This window comes from Coregonus lavaretus (assembly GCF_964263955.1).
Source record: "Coregonus lavaretus genome assembly, chromosome: 4".
Classification (NCBI taxonomy): domain Eukaryota; kingdom Metazoa; phylum Chordata; class Actinopteri; order Salmoniformes; family Salmonidae; genus Coregonus; species Coregonus lavaretus.
The window spans coordinates 76,883,371-76,899,445 of NC_139991.1; the positions used below are offsets into that span (position 1 = coordinate 76,883,371).

General features: G+C 42.6%; 1 protein-coding gene across 1 annotated transcript; it reads left to right on the forward strand.

The window, feature by feature from the left end:
• The first annotated feature begins 3,866 nt into the window (after positions 1-3,866).
• Positions 3,867-14,828, forward strand: LOC311127680 (thioredoxin-like protein 1). Its single transcript, XM_084159554.1, has 8 exons — positions 3,867-4,133; positions 5,109-5,205; positions 5,438-5,611; positions 8,139-8,261; positions 12,052-12,121; positions 12,362-12,534; positions 13,147-13,251; positions 14,351-14,828. The coding sequence occupies exons 1-8, from the start codon at positions 4,036-4,038 to the stop codon at positions 14,378-14,380; spliced, it is 870 nt and encodes a 289-aa protein (XP_084015680.1). The 5' UTR covers positions 3,867-4,035; the 3' UTR covers positions 14,381-14,828.
• Positions 14,829-16,075: the final 1,247 nt, after the last annotated feature.

Here is a 16,075-nt window from a genome sequence, read left to right on the forward strand (position 1 = left end):
TTATTGACTTTTGCGAAGGCTATGATATTGAGATGGGTTGGAGTTGTGATGCCTGGGGACAACACTCAGATGCCGTTGTTAACTGTTACTGATCTAGAACAAGGAAGGTGTGGAAATGTTCAGATTCCATCATCGACGTCGCATTGAAAGTCGACACTGTGGAGGAGATGAAGTGTAGTGGACTACATTCCAGTGTTATGTTCTTTCTGTATTAATTTTTTGAAGAATTATGTTTTCTGTTGTTGGGTACATGTGGGGATCTCAGATGTTTTTGTTTATTTCGTTGAAGCTTAGGGATATTGGGTCTAGGCAGGGATAGAGAGAATCCACAGGAGGGTCCGATGGGTCGACCAGCTTGAATGTGGACATTTTTGATTGTATTTTGTTTGCTGGGGTTTTCATGTGTATTCAATTGCATCATAGCTTAAAATGCATTGATAAAGATTTATGAATTGATCTGGAGTACTTAGGTGGTCGCCTGGGGCAGAGGGGCCGTGAGAGAATTTGATTTGATTTGATTTGATCAGTCTTGATTGACTGATGGATATTTGGAATGAAAGCTGCCAGACAGGTTTTTCGCTCTTACACTCCATAACAATTTATTTACACTCCATAACAATTTATTTACACTCCATAACAATTTATTTACACTCCATAACAATGTATTTACACTACATACAAAAATGTGTCTATATAAACATGTGTTTACTCTCCATAAATGTTGGTTTATTGCTAAAGTTACTCAAGAACAAGAATTGATATTTGTCATAATCCTATTCTTTTTGTTTTCGAGACTTAATTAGTCTCGAAGGGGGGAAATATGTAGTGTCTGAGGGTCTATGACTTTGCTGACGTTTGCAAAAAGTGTGTTAGGGGAACTTGGCTCTGCTTGCGGAAACATCTGGAAAGCATTACTACATAGGTTTCTTGGAATAGAGGATATGGGGAGATATGTGGAAAGCCAGGGATTGGTTTATTAAAATCACGCCATATTATGTCACATAGGATATAAATACCATGTCTTGAACAAAGGACTGGGAGAATAGCATATTACAGATCGGGTCCGGCTGTTCTCCAGATATCTGCAGATATCTGTAAATCGACGCTGTAACCCTTTGATATAAATAAACCTTTATAATCAAAGTACAGTGTCAGCGGACTTCTTATCATCACAGCATAATTAGCAGCATATTTTCAGACACAACAATCTCCCACTTTACGCGAGTTAAAAGTATATGTGGTGGTGAACATTACAGTGTCCTTCAGCTCTAGTGGGTATTTTTGTAGGAGTTCATCCTACGTTTCCCTAATGTCAAATCAAGAGCTTCATCCACACATGGTCGAGAGTAGCCTCTTCTTAGAAACCTATTGCGCATCTCCTCTGCTTTTTCTAGATAGTCCTCTGCGGAGTGGCATACACGGCGCAGACTGAAAAACGGGCTTCTTGGAAGCCCTCTTTTTAATTGCTCAGGGTGGAAGCTGTCCCCCTGTAATAGAGTATTTCATTCCGTTTCTTTATTATACACGTTTTACAGACGTGTTTAATACGTTTCATGTACACACTTTATTAGAATATTTATGAAATGCACATTGTTATATTTGGTAACACTTACTTATTTCCCTTGACTCCAACCCCATTCAATACATTGAACGGATGTGGGAGGGTGCTATTTTTTATTTAATTTTTTTACTCACAAAAGCTCTGATGAAGGCCTTGAGGCCGATACGTAAAACTTAATAAAGAGCAGTGATACTAGCAAGAGCAGTGTGCGGGTTTCTTCTTTTTTTCTCATAAATGTATCACTAATAATAATAATTTGCCATTTAGCAGACACTTTTATCCAAAGCGACTTACAGTCATGTGTGCATACATTTTTACGTATGGGTGGTCCCGGGGATCGAACCCACTACCCTGGCGTTACAACCGCCATGCTCTACCAATTGAGCTACAGAGGACCACAGTAAAATGTACTTAACCCGGCTAAGTAGACCGCTAATCAGAGTGAGCAAAGAATCTACAAATGAAGTGTGTAATAGGCATAATTTAAAAATGAGAAAAAACGGAGTGTTTTCTAAGTGATAGAACATTTCAAAATGGTGATGCCCCATACTCAATGACAATATATGAAGCTCCCTACCAGCACTATGTTTTATATAGCCTAATTCATAACAAAGATGCCCTACAAATAACTTACACCACCGGCTTGCTTTCCTTTTACATTAGTTGCAGGATCCTTTTTAAGGAAACAAGGGAATTTCAACAACTCCTGTCTTTCTCCTTGCCACCTCTTCTTCAATTCTTGGACCTTTGGGTCTGTGAAACCAAAACCAAAAGCATGATGGATATTTGGTATGACACTGAACAACTTTTGAACAATGCAGGATGGTGATCGAAGGCATGATCTGTAATCTGTAAGATTCCCTGTTGTTCAATGGTCATTCATGTATGTGAAATATATACCCAGAAACTGTTTAACCCTATCATGACCTCGAAAAGTCTCAAGGTCAGACCAAATTAGTAAGGGCCTTTGATGGTCAAAATACATAGCTAGCAGTGGAGGCTGGTGGGAGAAGCTATAGGAGGACAGGCTCATTGTAACGGTTGGAATGGAATAAATTGAATGGTATCAAATAGCTCAAACATATGGAAACCACATGCTTGACTCCATTCCATTGATTCCATTCCAGCCGTTAAAATGAGCCCCTCCTCCTATAGCTCCTCCCATCAGCCTCCACTGATAGCCAGAGTCAAAAGCCAATTTACCATCATAGTCTTTGGAGTCAGTTGTTTTCGGAGGATCTGTTAGAATAGAATAGAATACTTTGACATGGAAAGCTTGGTTATGAGTATTTAGCTAGAAAACGAATCTAAGGTCAGCTTTGTCTTTGTTACTCCCTGGTTTCTATGGAACGCGTTTGGGTCTTTGCGTGCCAAAAAAGATTCACATCAACTAACACTATTTGATGCATCAAATAAGCTTGTTGACCGATCAGGACCTGAATATGACTGCAATTCACATAATAATTTAAGATGTTCATACTTTTTTTTAACGTAGTTATAGACGGGTTGGTTGTTTAGCAACAAAACCGACGTGTGTGCAATTATGGGGCAAAACAGACGGGATTGGCTTAGAATGTTGAAAACCTGTAACCGATATCTAGTCTCCAATGTTTATTGAAAACATAAATGTGCAACATGAGCACTTGTTGTCTCTCAAAGACATCGTTACAGTTGTTGTTTTAATGGCAGGAACGTTAGCTAGCTGGCTATCTCTACTTACCCTTTGCTCTCAGGTTCACGAAAACATTTGTTAAAAATACGAGTGAAATTAGTATTTTTGACACCTTCATCTTGACAGTTATCAAACGTGTTGAGCAGCTTAGCTTTAGCTAACTAGGTTAGCTGGCTAGCTATGCTGTGGGAAGAATACCAGTTTCCCAGCTGGCTGGTGTGGACTGAGAGGAAATAACTAAATAAAAATCCGTTAGCCAGTTACATTTTTTTTTTGAATGACAAGTCTCGTGTGGGACATTCGATCTGAATGTTCTGTAGACGCTCATGTGTTTTAGCTCTTTCTGGGTCAGATGGATTGGAAAATATGTAATAACTAGCCACCCGTTCTGTTTTTTTTAGCCAGATCCCGCACTTTCGATAGATTCACGTTAAGTAAAAACGGACATTGGTAGAGCATGGCGCTTGTAACGCCAGGGTAGTGGGTTCGATCCCCGGGACCACCCATACACAAAAATGTATGCACGCATGACTGTAAGTCGCTTTGGATAAAAGCGTCTGCTAAATGGCATATTATTATTATTATTATTATTATTATTATAAGTAAAAACTGACATTGGATCAGTACTTATTTGAGTGTGGAGTCACTTGACCACGCCCTGCTTGATTTTCATTGGTTAATGGCCAACTTTCGTCAAGGAACTCAGGAAAGCGTGTGATTCGAGAGAGGAGTTGAGTTTGGACACTGTTTTGTATATAATCGGACATAAATAAAATACATATTTACAGCTGTATTCTGTAAAATGGTCGGGGTAAAAGTAATCGGGAATGATTCAGAATTCCAACCTGAGTTAGCAGCCGCCGGCTCAAGGCTTGCGGTAGTGAAGTTCACAATGGCAGGGTAAGGTTCAACATATATTCCCAGGCCTTATGTACCGGTTAGCTAGCTAGATGGGATCGAAACTGAAATGGGTTATCCAATTTCATTGGCAAATGTATAGTTACCTAGTAGGTCAATTGGTGTCTGATTTCACAGTGTATCGGTTGTTGAATCCTTTCAAACAAGCTACTTAAATGCGGGAGAAAATAACTCTGACAACTCCACGCTGTTGTTAGCTACGCGAACGTTGGCTAACTAGCTAGTTAGCTTAGCCAGCTATGACTTAGCAATATCAGACAGGCTAAACTAGCTAACTCCACGGAAGAGTTGCGATACTTGGCAACCCATTAGTCTGATACTAGCTAGCAATACAGTCAAATGTTTTCTGTATAATTTGTGGTACAATGTTAGCTAGCTATCTATCTGGTGATTTTGATAGGCATCTACAATGTACTTCCATGTGAAGGGGACACATACATCTCTTTTAGCTAGCTAGCTCTGGGGTGTATTCATTCCGCCAAACAGTTGCAAACTAAAACGATCGTTTCTATTGGACAAAGTCAGGGGTGTATTCATTACGCACATTCTGTTAAAAACATTTCGTCTGTTCCAAAACGTGTAACACACAGTTTACTTCAAACGGAAAACGCAAAGAAGAGTTTCAATTGGACAAATTCATGTAGGCCCCTCCCCGGTTGTTCTGTTTGCTTCCGGTTTTGCGTAATGAATGCACTCCAGGGAGGCCTGTTAAGTTTGCTTCCGTTTAAGAAACGTTTTGCAACAGAAAAGCCTGAATGAATACACCCCTGGTGAAGAACCTTAGAATAGTAGTTTACCTAGCTACTATTTTAGCTTTAGTTAATCCATGTGTATGGTTTACAACTTTTGAGTTACAGTTTTGTTCATAACAGCCCATTTTGATGATCGCTAACGTCAAACTAAACTTCCAGTTTAGGCGACAATACCAGCTTCCCAATGAACTCCTTCTCTCCCCAGGTGTCGACCCTGTGTCAGAATATCCCCTGCTTTCAACATGTTGAGTAACAAGTACCCACATGTGATTTTTCTTGAAGTAGATGTACATGTCTGTCAGGTGAGGTTCTTTTTGCGTAAAGAGTTTTAATAATACAGCCTACCCTATCGTAATCAAAACACCAGGTACTCCATTGTTCATGTTGTCATAGGAGACGTTGTAAACAATACATTATTTATTTAAACATGTCAACATCCTCTCATGTAATTCATTGAGCAATACAGATACATACATCTGGTATGTGTGGGTAGGCATGTGACTTCAAAGTCAATCTCCCTCTTTTCTCTCTCAGGCAACGGCTGCCGCTAACAACATCTCTGCAACGCCAACATTTTTGTTTTTCCGTAACAAAGTGCGCATTGACCAGTATCAGGGTGCAGATGCCTCGGGTCTAGAGGAGAAGATCAAGCAGCATGTAGAAAACGACCCTGGAAGCAACGAGGATTCCGATATTCCCAAGGGATATGTGAGTATATGATGAATTGTATCCCTCAGATATTCCCAAGGGATATGTGAGTATATGATGAATTGTATCCCTCAGATATTCCCAAGGGATATGTGAGTATATGATGAATTGTATCCCTCAGATATTCCCAAGGGATATGTGAGTATATGATGAATTGTATCCCTCAGATATTCCCAAGGGATTTGTGAGTATATGATGAATTGTATTTTATGGATTCTGGAGAGGTCGTTTTTGAGATCAGTATAGCAATACAAATCTCCAGGGGGTGGGTGTGGCTGGTTTGGAGATGGCATAACCTTATATAATAATAATAATAATAATAATAATAATAATAATAATAATAATAATATTATACAGAAGCATGTCTCTTCAGACTCAGACAGCTGTGTGTAGCCTACTGTAGCTGCTGGTAAAGACTCAGAGAGCTGTGTGTAGCCTACTGTAGCTGCTGGTAAAGACTCAGACAGCTGTGTGTAGCCTACTGTAGCTGCTGGTAAAGACTCAGACAGCTGTGTGTAGCCTACTGTAGCTGCTGGTGAAGACTCAGACAGCTGTGTGTAGCCTACTGTAGCTGCTGGTAAAGACTCAGACAGCTGTGTGTAGCCTACTGTAGCTGCTGGTGAAGACTCAGACAGCTGTGTGTAGCCTACTGTAGCTGCTGGTGAAGACTCGGACAGCTGTGTGTAGCCTACTGTAGCTGCTGGTAAAGTATACTGAACAAAAATATAAACGCAACGATTTCAACAATTTTACTGAGTTACAGTTCATATAAGGAGATCAATAAATTCATTAGGCCCTAATCTATGGATTTCACATGACTGGGCAGGGGTGCAGCCATGGGTGGGCCTGGGAGGGCATAGGCCCACCTACTTGGGAGCCAGACCCAGCCAATCAAAATGAGTTTTTCCCCAGAAAAGGGCTTTATTGCAGACAGAAATACTCCTCAGTTTCATCAGCTGTCCGGGTGGCTGGTCTCAGACGATCCCGCAAGTGAAGAAGCTGGATGTGGAGGTCCTGGGCTGGCGTGTTTACACATTGTCTGCGGTTGTGAGACCGGTTGGACATACTGCCATGTTCTCTAAAACGACGTTGGAGGCGACTTATGGTAGAGAAATTAACATTAAATTATCTGGCAACAGCTCTGGTGGACATTTCTGCAGTCAGCAGAAAGGTCTATATTATCAGATGTGCTATTAGCAGTAAGCATCATCATCTGTAGCCCAACTGATGTAGCATAGTGGCTATAAAATGTACATAGGCTGAAGCATGGGGAAGTGAAGGAAAAGCAGCCAACAAGTGCTCAGCATATGTGGGAACTCCTTCAAGACTGTTAGAAAAGCATTCCAGGTGAAGCTGGTTGAGAGAATGCCAAGTGTGTGCAAAGCTGTCATCAAGGCAAAGGGTGGCTACTTTGAAGAATCTCAAATATAAAAATATATTTTGATTTGTTTAACACTTTTTTGGTTACTACATGATTCCATATGTGTTATTTCATAGTTTTGATGTCTTCACTATTATTCTACAATGTAGGAAATAGTAAAAATAAAGAAACTCTGGAATGAGTAGGTGTGTTCAAACTTTTAACTGGTAGTGTATGTACAAAATTATCCTCTTTCCCTAAAAGCATGATGCTTGTGACTTTCTTACATGAAAGGAGAGGTTAACAGCCCTAATGTTGGAGTCACATTTATTTTCCAAGCCATATTTTACATATAGCACGTTTTTAAGGATCAAACAGTTTGGTCTGCTTCGGGTTTTCATTTTTGCCATTTAATACAAAATACTGGGATCGTCCCCGCCCTACTTACTATGGCTTAGCTAGGTTGGACAACCACACATCTATCTTAAGATGAATGCACATAACTGTAAGTGGCTCTGGATAAGAACGTCTGCTAAATGACTAAAATGTAGATGGTCTCAGAAAAGGCAAAAGCAAAGCTAACCATCCACTACATAAGGATGCTCTATTTCTCTAAAGCAATGTCAACATTTCAGGTGGTGCTGCCTTCTGTGAAGCTGCTCATGGGCTTGTAATGTGGACTTAACATGGGCTTGTAATGTGGACTTAACATGGGCTTGTAATGTGGACTTAACATGGGCTTGTAATGTGGACTTAACATGGGCTTGTAATGTGGACTTAACATGGGCTTGTAATGTGGACTTAACATGGGCTTGTAATGTGGACTTAACATGGGCTTGTAATGTGGACTTAACATGGGCTTGTAATGTGGACTTAACATGGGCTTGTAATGTGGACTTAACATGGGCTTGTAATGTGGACTTAATATGGGCTTGTAATGTGGACTTAACATGGGCTTGTAATGTGGACTTAACATGGGCTTGTAATGTGGACTTAACATGGGCTTGTAATGTGGACTTAACATGGGCTTGTAATGTGGACTTAACATGGGCTTGTAATGTGGACTTAACATGGGCTTGTAATGTGGACTTAACATGGGCTTGTAATGTGGACTTAACATGGGCTTGCCTTGTCTGAATAATTGTGATACTGTGTCCGTGTGTTCAGATGGACCTGATGCCGTTTGTGAACAAAGCTGGCTGTGAGTGCCTAAATGAGAGCGATGAGAGCGGTTTTGACAACTGCTTAGTCAAGGACACCACCTACCTGGAGTCTGACTGTGACGAGCAGGTGAGTCTGACTGTGATGAGCAGGTGAGTCTGACTGTGACGAGCAGGTGAGTCTGAGGATGGGTGGACATCAGTGTCTCCTTCATTAGTTCAGAGCGATCTGAATGTGTTGAAATTGTTCACTTCGGTGTGCGTACTTCTAGTAGACCTTACAGGTGGGAACTTGCATCTGTTGTCCTTTTTCTATATTTACAAGGATAAAATCTCACTCACCTGGTTAAAACAATGTATTGTCTTTTTAGGGTAACTTTTTCATATCTACAGTTTAAGTCTGAAGTTTACATACACTTAGGTTGGAGTCATTCAAACTCGTTTTTTCAACCACTCCACACATTTCTTGTTAACAAACTATAGTTTTGGCAAGTCGGTTAGGACATCTACTTTGTGCATGACACAAGTAATTTTTCCAACAATTGTTTACAGACAGATTATTTCACTTATAATTCACTGTATCACAATTCCAGTGGGTCAGAAGTTTACATTCACTATGTTGACTGTGCCTTTAAACAGCTTGGAAAAGTCCAGAAAATGATGTCATGGCTTTAGAGGCTTCTGATAGGCTAATTTACATAATTTGAGTCAATTGGAGGTGTACCTGTGGATGTATTTCAAGGCCTACCTTCAAACTCAGTGCCTCTTTGCTTGACATCATGGGAAAAAATTGTAGAACTCCACAAGTCTGGTTCATCATTGGGAGCAATTTCCAAATGCCTGAAGGTACCATGTTCATCTGTTCAAACAATAGTAAGCAAGTATAAACACCATGGGACCACGCAGCTGTCATACCGCTCAGGAAGGATACGCGTTCTGTCTCCTAGAGATTAACGTACTTTGGTGCGAAAAGTGCAAATCAATCCCAGAACAACAGCAAAGGACCTTGTGAAGATGCTGGAGGAAACGGGTACAAAAGTATCTATATCCACAGTAAAACGAGTCCTATATCAACATAACCTGAAAGGCCGCTCAGCAAGGAAGAAGCCACTGCTCCAAAACCTTCATAAAAAAGCCAGACTACGGTTTGCTACTTCACAAGGTCCTTTGAGTGCGACCCTGCCTTACACAGGAAGCGGCGCAGGTCCTGGTCCAGGCACTCGTCATCTCCCGTCTGGACTACTGCAACTCGCTGTTGGCTGGGCTCCCTGCCTGTGCCATTAAACCCCTACAACTCATCCAGAATGCCGCAGCCCGTCTGGTGTTCAACCTTCCCAAGTTCTCTCACGTCACCCCCCTCCTCCGCACACTCCACTGGCTTCCAATTGAAGCTCGCATCCGCTACAAGACCATGGTGCTTGCCTTTGGAGCAGTGAGGGGAACGGCACCCCTGTACCTTCAGGCTCTGATCAGTCCCTACACCCAAACGAGGACATTGCGTTCATCCACCTCTGGCCTGCTGGCTCCCCTTCCTCTGCGGAAGCACAGCTCCCGCTCAGCCCAGTCAAAACTGTTCGCTGCTCTGGCACCCCAATGGTGGAACAAGCTCCCTCACGACGCCAGGACAGCGGAGTCACTCACCACCTTCCGGAGACATTTGAAACCCCACCTCTTTAAGGAATACCTGGGATAGGCTAAAGTATTCCTTCTAACCCCCCCCCCCCCCCCAAATTGTAAAGTGGTTATCCCACTGGCTATAGGGTGAACGCACCAATTTGTGAGTCGCTCTGGCTAAGAGCGTCTGCTAAATGACGTTAATGTGCCCTTGAGCAAGGCACTTAACCCTAATTGCTCCTGTAAGTCGCTCTGGTTAAGAGCGTCTGCTAAATGACTAAAATGTAAAAATGTAAAAATGTTTGCAACTGCACATGGGGACAAAGATCGTACTTTTTGGAGAAAAGTCCTCTGGTCTGATGAAACAAAGATAGAACTGTTTGGCCATAATGAACATCGTTATGTTTGGAGGAAAAAGGGGGGTCTTGCAAGCCGAAGAACACCATCCCAATCGTGAAGCACGGGGGTGGCAGCATCATGCTGTGGGGGTGCTTTGCTGCAGGAGGGACTGGTGCACTTCACAAATAGATGGCATCATGAGGAAGGGAAATTATGTGGATATATATATGAAGCAACATCTCAAGACATCAGTCAGGAAGTTAAAGCTTGGTCGCAAATGGGTCTTCTAAATGGACAATGACCCCAAGCATACTTCCAAAGTTGTGGCAAAATGGCTTAAGGACAACAAAGTCAAGGTATTGGAGTGGCCATCACAAAGCCCTGACCTCAATCCTATAGAACATTTGTGGGCAGAACTGAAAAAGCGTGTGCGATCAAGGAGGCCTACAAACCTGACTCAGTTACACCAGCTCTGTCAGGAGGAATGGGCCAAAATTCACCCAACTTATTGTGGGAAGCTTGTGGAAGGCTACCCGAAACATTTGACCCAAGTTAAACAATTTAAAGGCAACGCTACCAAATACTAATTGAGTGTATGTAAACTTCTGACCCACTGGGAATGTGATGAAATAAATAAATCATTCTCTCTACTATTATTCTGACATTTCACATTCTTTAAATAAAGTGGTGATCCTAACTGACCTAAGACAATTTTTACTAGGATTAAATGTCAGGAATTGTGAAAAACAGAGTTTTTAAATGTATTTGGCTAAGGTGTATGTAAACCTCCGACTTCAACTGTATGCTTCTCCTGACTGGTGTTACCTCAGGCCAACCTGCAGGCTAAACCGTCTTCCTGGCTGGTGTTACCTCAGGCCAACCTGCAGGCTAAACCGTCTTCCTGGCTGGTGTTACCTCAGGCCAACCTGCAGGCTAAACCGTCTTCCTGGCTGGTGTTACCTCAGGCCAACCTGCAGGCTAAACCGTCTTCCTGGCTGGTGTTACCTCAGGCCAACCTGCAGGCTAAACCGTCTTCCTGGCTGGTGTTACCTCAGGCCAACCTGCAGGCTAAACTGTCTTCCTGGCTGGTGTTACCTCAGGCCAACCTGCAGGCTAAACCGTCTTCCTGGCTGGTGTTACCTCAGGCCAACCTGCAGGCTAAACCGTCTTCCTGGCTGGTGTTACCTCAGGCCAACCTGCAGGCTAAACCGTCTTCCTGGCTGGTGTTACCTCAGGCCAACCTGCAGGCTAAACCGTCTTCCTGGCTGGTGTTACCTCAGGCCAACCTGCAGGCTAAACCGTCTTCCTGGCTGGTGTTACCTCAGGCCAACCTGCAGGCTAAACCGTCTTCCTGGCTGGTGTTACCTCAGGCCAACCTGCAGGCTAAACCGTCTTCCTGGCTGGTGTTACCTCAGGCCAACCTGCAGGCTAAACCGTCTTCCTGGCTGGTGTTACCTCAGGCCAACCTGCAGGCTAAACCGTCTTCCTGGCTGGTGTTACCTCAGGCCAACCTGCAGGCTAAACCGTCTTCCTGGCTGGTGTTACCTCAGGCCAACCTGCAGGCTAAACCGTCTTCCTGGCTGGTGTTACCTCATGCCAACCTGCAGGCTAAACCGTCTTCCTGGCTGGTGTTACCTCAGGCCAACCTGCAGGCTAAACCGTCTTCCTGGCTGGTGTTACCTCAGGCCAACCTGCAGGCTAAACCGTCTTCCTGGCTGGTGTTACCTCAGGCCAACCTGCAGGCTAAACCGTCTTCCTGGCTGGTGTTACCTCAGGCCAACCTGCAGGCTAAACTGTCTTCCTGGCTGGTGTTACCTCAGGCCAACCTGCAGGCTAAACCGTCTTCCTGGCTGGTGTTACCTCAGGCCAACCTGCAGGCTAAACCGTCGTAGTAGATTTACGTGTCAGTGTGGAGTATTAGGTTTGTAGTAACACTCCTCACTAAACCCATATTTTCACCCCTTCAGCTCCTCATCACGATGGCCTTTAACCAGCCTGTCAAGCTGTACTCAATGAAGCTCCAGTCCTCTGACTTCGGTGAGTCCTTACTCTTCCTGGGTGCACCTAAATGTTGCTCAGGTCCTAGTAAAACACCTGTACTAGGCTAGTTTTATTCAAGAAAAGGAAAGCCTTTGAAATGTCTTCCTTTGCCCATGGAGTAGATGTTGGAATGATCACAGTCTATCATGTGTGTTGAGTTCCCATGCTTGCTTGTGTTGCCTTGTTGTCTCATACATACACATACACATACTGGACTTCCTTTACACCCTCCTACAGCCCAGGCACCTAAGTGTGTGAAGATCTTCATCAACCTGCCTCGCTCCATGGACTTTGACGATGCTGAACGGAGCGAGGCCACCCAGACCCTGGACCTGGCAGAGGAGGACTTCAAGGACGACGGGCTGATTCCACTGAGATACGTCAAATTCCAGAACGTTCAGAGCGTCACTGTAAGTCGCGAAACAATTTTTTTAAGGTGCTACTTTGTGATATACTTTGTGAAATGATCGGCAAACCTACTGAGTTCAATGCACTTGCTCGTTCGTAAGAGCATCTGCGAAATGACTACTTCAATTATCATTTAATGTTATGTTTTATGTTGTCTCCTGTGTAACCATGTGTATGCCGCTTACTTGGCCAGGGCTCACTTGAAAAAGAGATGTATGTTATCTTCTTAAATAAAGGATGAATAAAAAAATTTAATATAGTTGTAAACCTTTCAGAAAATTCCTTTCACTTGTCCCGGTTCTTAACTCTTGTGTGGATGGAGTAGAAGGAAGCCACTTTAGACTATTGAGTTGTAGCTCTGGTGTAATTAGTGGTGTAAATATAGGACAATACTGCCATCTAGTGGCAGAAAGTGGTAATACTTTCCTCTCCTGGTCAACTGCAACATTACACTCTAGCTGTGATTTATAGGGTGTTGCTATACTGCTTGATTTGCATTATAGGTTCCAACCGAAACCTGCGTGAAGTGAAATCCTTTTAGTTTCTACTGGTTATTATATTATGATTATATTATTATAATGATGAACCTGTGGTTCTTCCATGTGTCCTAACAGATGTTTGTGAAGAACAACCAAGGGGATGAGGAGACAACTAAAATCAAGTACCTTACTTTTATCGGGACCCCTGTACAGGCAACAAACATGAACGACTTCAAACGGGTAAGAACAGGCCTCAGGTCAGGTAAACAGAAATGATTCCTATGAGATGGAACAGGAATAGGGTTAATACGATACGTTCTGAATGTCCTTGTCAACTGCATAGAGAATTGGGAGATTGTTTTGAGGTCTGCAATGATATAAATAAATAAATGTGACTCTAACCACATTTCCATCCACAGTTTTTATGCGAGTAAAGTCATACCGTATAAAAAAATAAAAAATAATCACGGCAGCTGTGATAGAAACAGGACGTTTTTCAGTGCAATTTGATAAATGACGACAGATCATTTGTCCATTCGACATGGTGGGATGTTTTTGTGTCGGTAAAATTAATTATGCAAGAAATTGGGGGTGAAACGCCTTTATTTACATTTACGTTATTTAGCAGACGCTCTTATCCAGAGCGACTTACAGGAGCAGTTAGGGTTGAGTGCCTTGCTCAAGGGCACATCGACAGATTTTTCACCTAGTCAGCTCGGGGATTAGAACCAGCGACCTTTCGATTACTGGCACAACGCTCTTAACCACTAAAGCTACCTGCCGCCCCCCCCTTTTATGTGCAAATATTGATATAATAACCATCATATCTAAGTCAACTTTTGTGTGTGTGGTCTTCACACTAGTACTCTGGAAACCATTCAGTTTATTAGGCTACAGATTAAATAAATTAGAAACTTTCCAATAAATATCGAGGGTCTTATTCTGGTGACATGATGATCGATGCTTGACTGCCGTTTTGACAAATACAAATATTCACGCTCTTCTCCATAATAATGTCATCATGTAGACTAGTCTACCCACACTGTATCTGCGAGCTGTTGGCGACAGCGCACGTGCCAAGACCATAGTGGGCACGTTTGCTATTTAACTCAACATATTTTATTTTTTATTCGGTACATGAAAACTTTAGCGAAAAGTACATTTTGTGTGCACTACCTCATCACGCACTGATAAAAAAAAATCTAAAAAAATATGCAACAAGTCTGTTTGTTGGAAACACCACTGGTTGGAAAATGTGATTTTAGAATATTCGCATGGAAAATCTGTCGCCAATTGGATGTTTGCATTTTTTTCACACGGCTGTGTTTTTATTGACTAGGTTGTGGGCAAGAAAGGAGAGAGTCACTGAGAAAGAGGAGAGGAGAAGAGAAGACTGGCCATATTGCCGCGATGATCCCTCCCAGTACTTGCTTGTCTGTCTGCCAAACCTGCTGGGTGGGTCAGGGGTCAGGGGTCAGCTCCACTGTAACGCAACACTGACAACCAACACTGTGTCCCAAATGACAACATATTCCCTTTATAGTGCACTACTTTTGACCCTTTTATAGTGCACTACTTTTTGGACCTGGTATCCATCCTGAAGTAGCGCTTTGATCCAGGATCCAAAGACTTGTCTAAGATTAAAAGTAGTGCACTAGATGGGGGGAATAGGGTGCCGTTTTGGGACGCGACGTCTGTATGAGCTGTCCTCCATGTTCGCCTGTGAAATCACCAAGATGAGGCGACTCAATTCAATTCATTCAAACATTTTTATTGTAATTCAGACAAACACTGTAAATAAACACAATCCAAAGGCATGTTTTTGTATTTGATGTCTCTTGAAAAGAAAGGTAAGGTTGCTCCACACCACCTCACAAAGACAAGGAAAAGAGAGTTCCGGCACCCGACGTTCCCTCCAAAATTGTTTTGGCACTGAGCAAATTTCAGGTCTTGTCGAGCGCAAACTGGAACTGTTGTGAAAATTCTGTACAACTTCAAGCGCACGTTTACTGTGAACACTGAGGCTGTACCCGCTTTAAGTTACAGTTTTAACAGTGGCCCAGTAACCTACTGTGGCTATTTGATCATAACGTAGGCCTACCAGAGTGGCCTACCATCAAAAACTATGGAGATTACATGGAAATAGCTGTTCTATCACTCAGCCTACAGTAGCAGCCAATGTGTGGTGTTCGATGTAGGCCTACATTCCATGAGACTTTTGAAAGAAACATGCAGGGCTCGACATGAACCTGTTTATCCACTTGTTCTTCAGACAAGGAGGTGACTGAAAATGTTGTTGTGTTGTTTGATGCAAGAAACCACTTAAAATGCATTGTTATTCCCATACCATTATTACAGAGAATCAGACACATTTAGCTACCCTCTGCCTATTGGCTACTTAGCTTATTCAAGACCCTCTCAAAATACAACACTGCCCCTTTAAGACAAAAAAAAAAAGCTAGTTAACTGACTTGTTTTTTCAAAGATGTCTAGAAATGTACACCTTTTGTGCTCTTGTAGGAAGCAATCACTCCCCTTTTGCTGACTCTAAATGATCTATAACCTGGCTAATAACTCACTAACTAGCAAAGGATATGAACTAAATATGCACACGTGGCTACATGCAGCTGTTGCTTTGATCTGAATCCAAACTAATCTACTCATGACCACAGCAGTAAACACAGTCCAGATCAAACATGCCAATGGTCTCTGCATATAGGCCTACTGCAGCTCTGATTGGTTATGCCGTCTCTTTGCATATAGGCCTACTGCAGCTCTGATTGGTTATGCCGTCTCTTTGCATATAGGCCTACTGCAGCTCTGATTGGTTATGCCGTCTCTTTGCATATAGGCCTACTGCAGCTCTGATTGGTTATGGCGCACAGGTCTCCGTAGAGTCAAGGCTGAGTCGTGGGCAATAGAATCCTACTCCTGATGTGTTTCTGCCTACAACAAAATATCTTGCATAGTTCGGTTTGTTTCGGGAATGTTGCATTGAAAGTGGCTAGTATTGCGTTGATTTCGATCGCAATTGCCACAGTAAAGGGAAACGTTGATAGTGTTA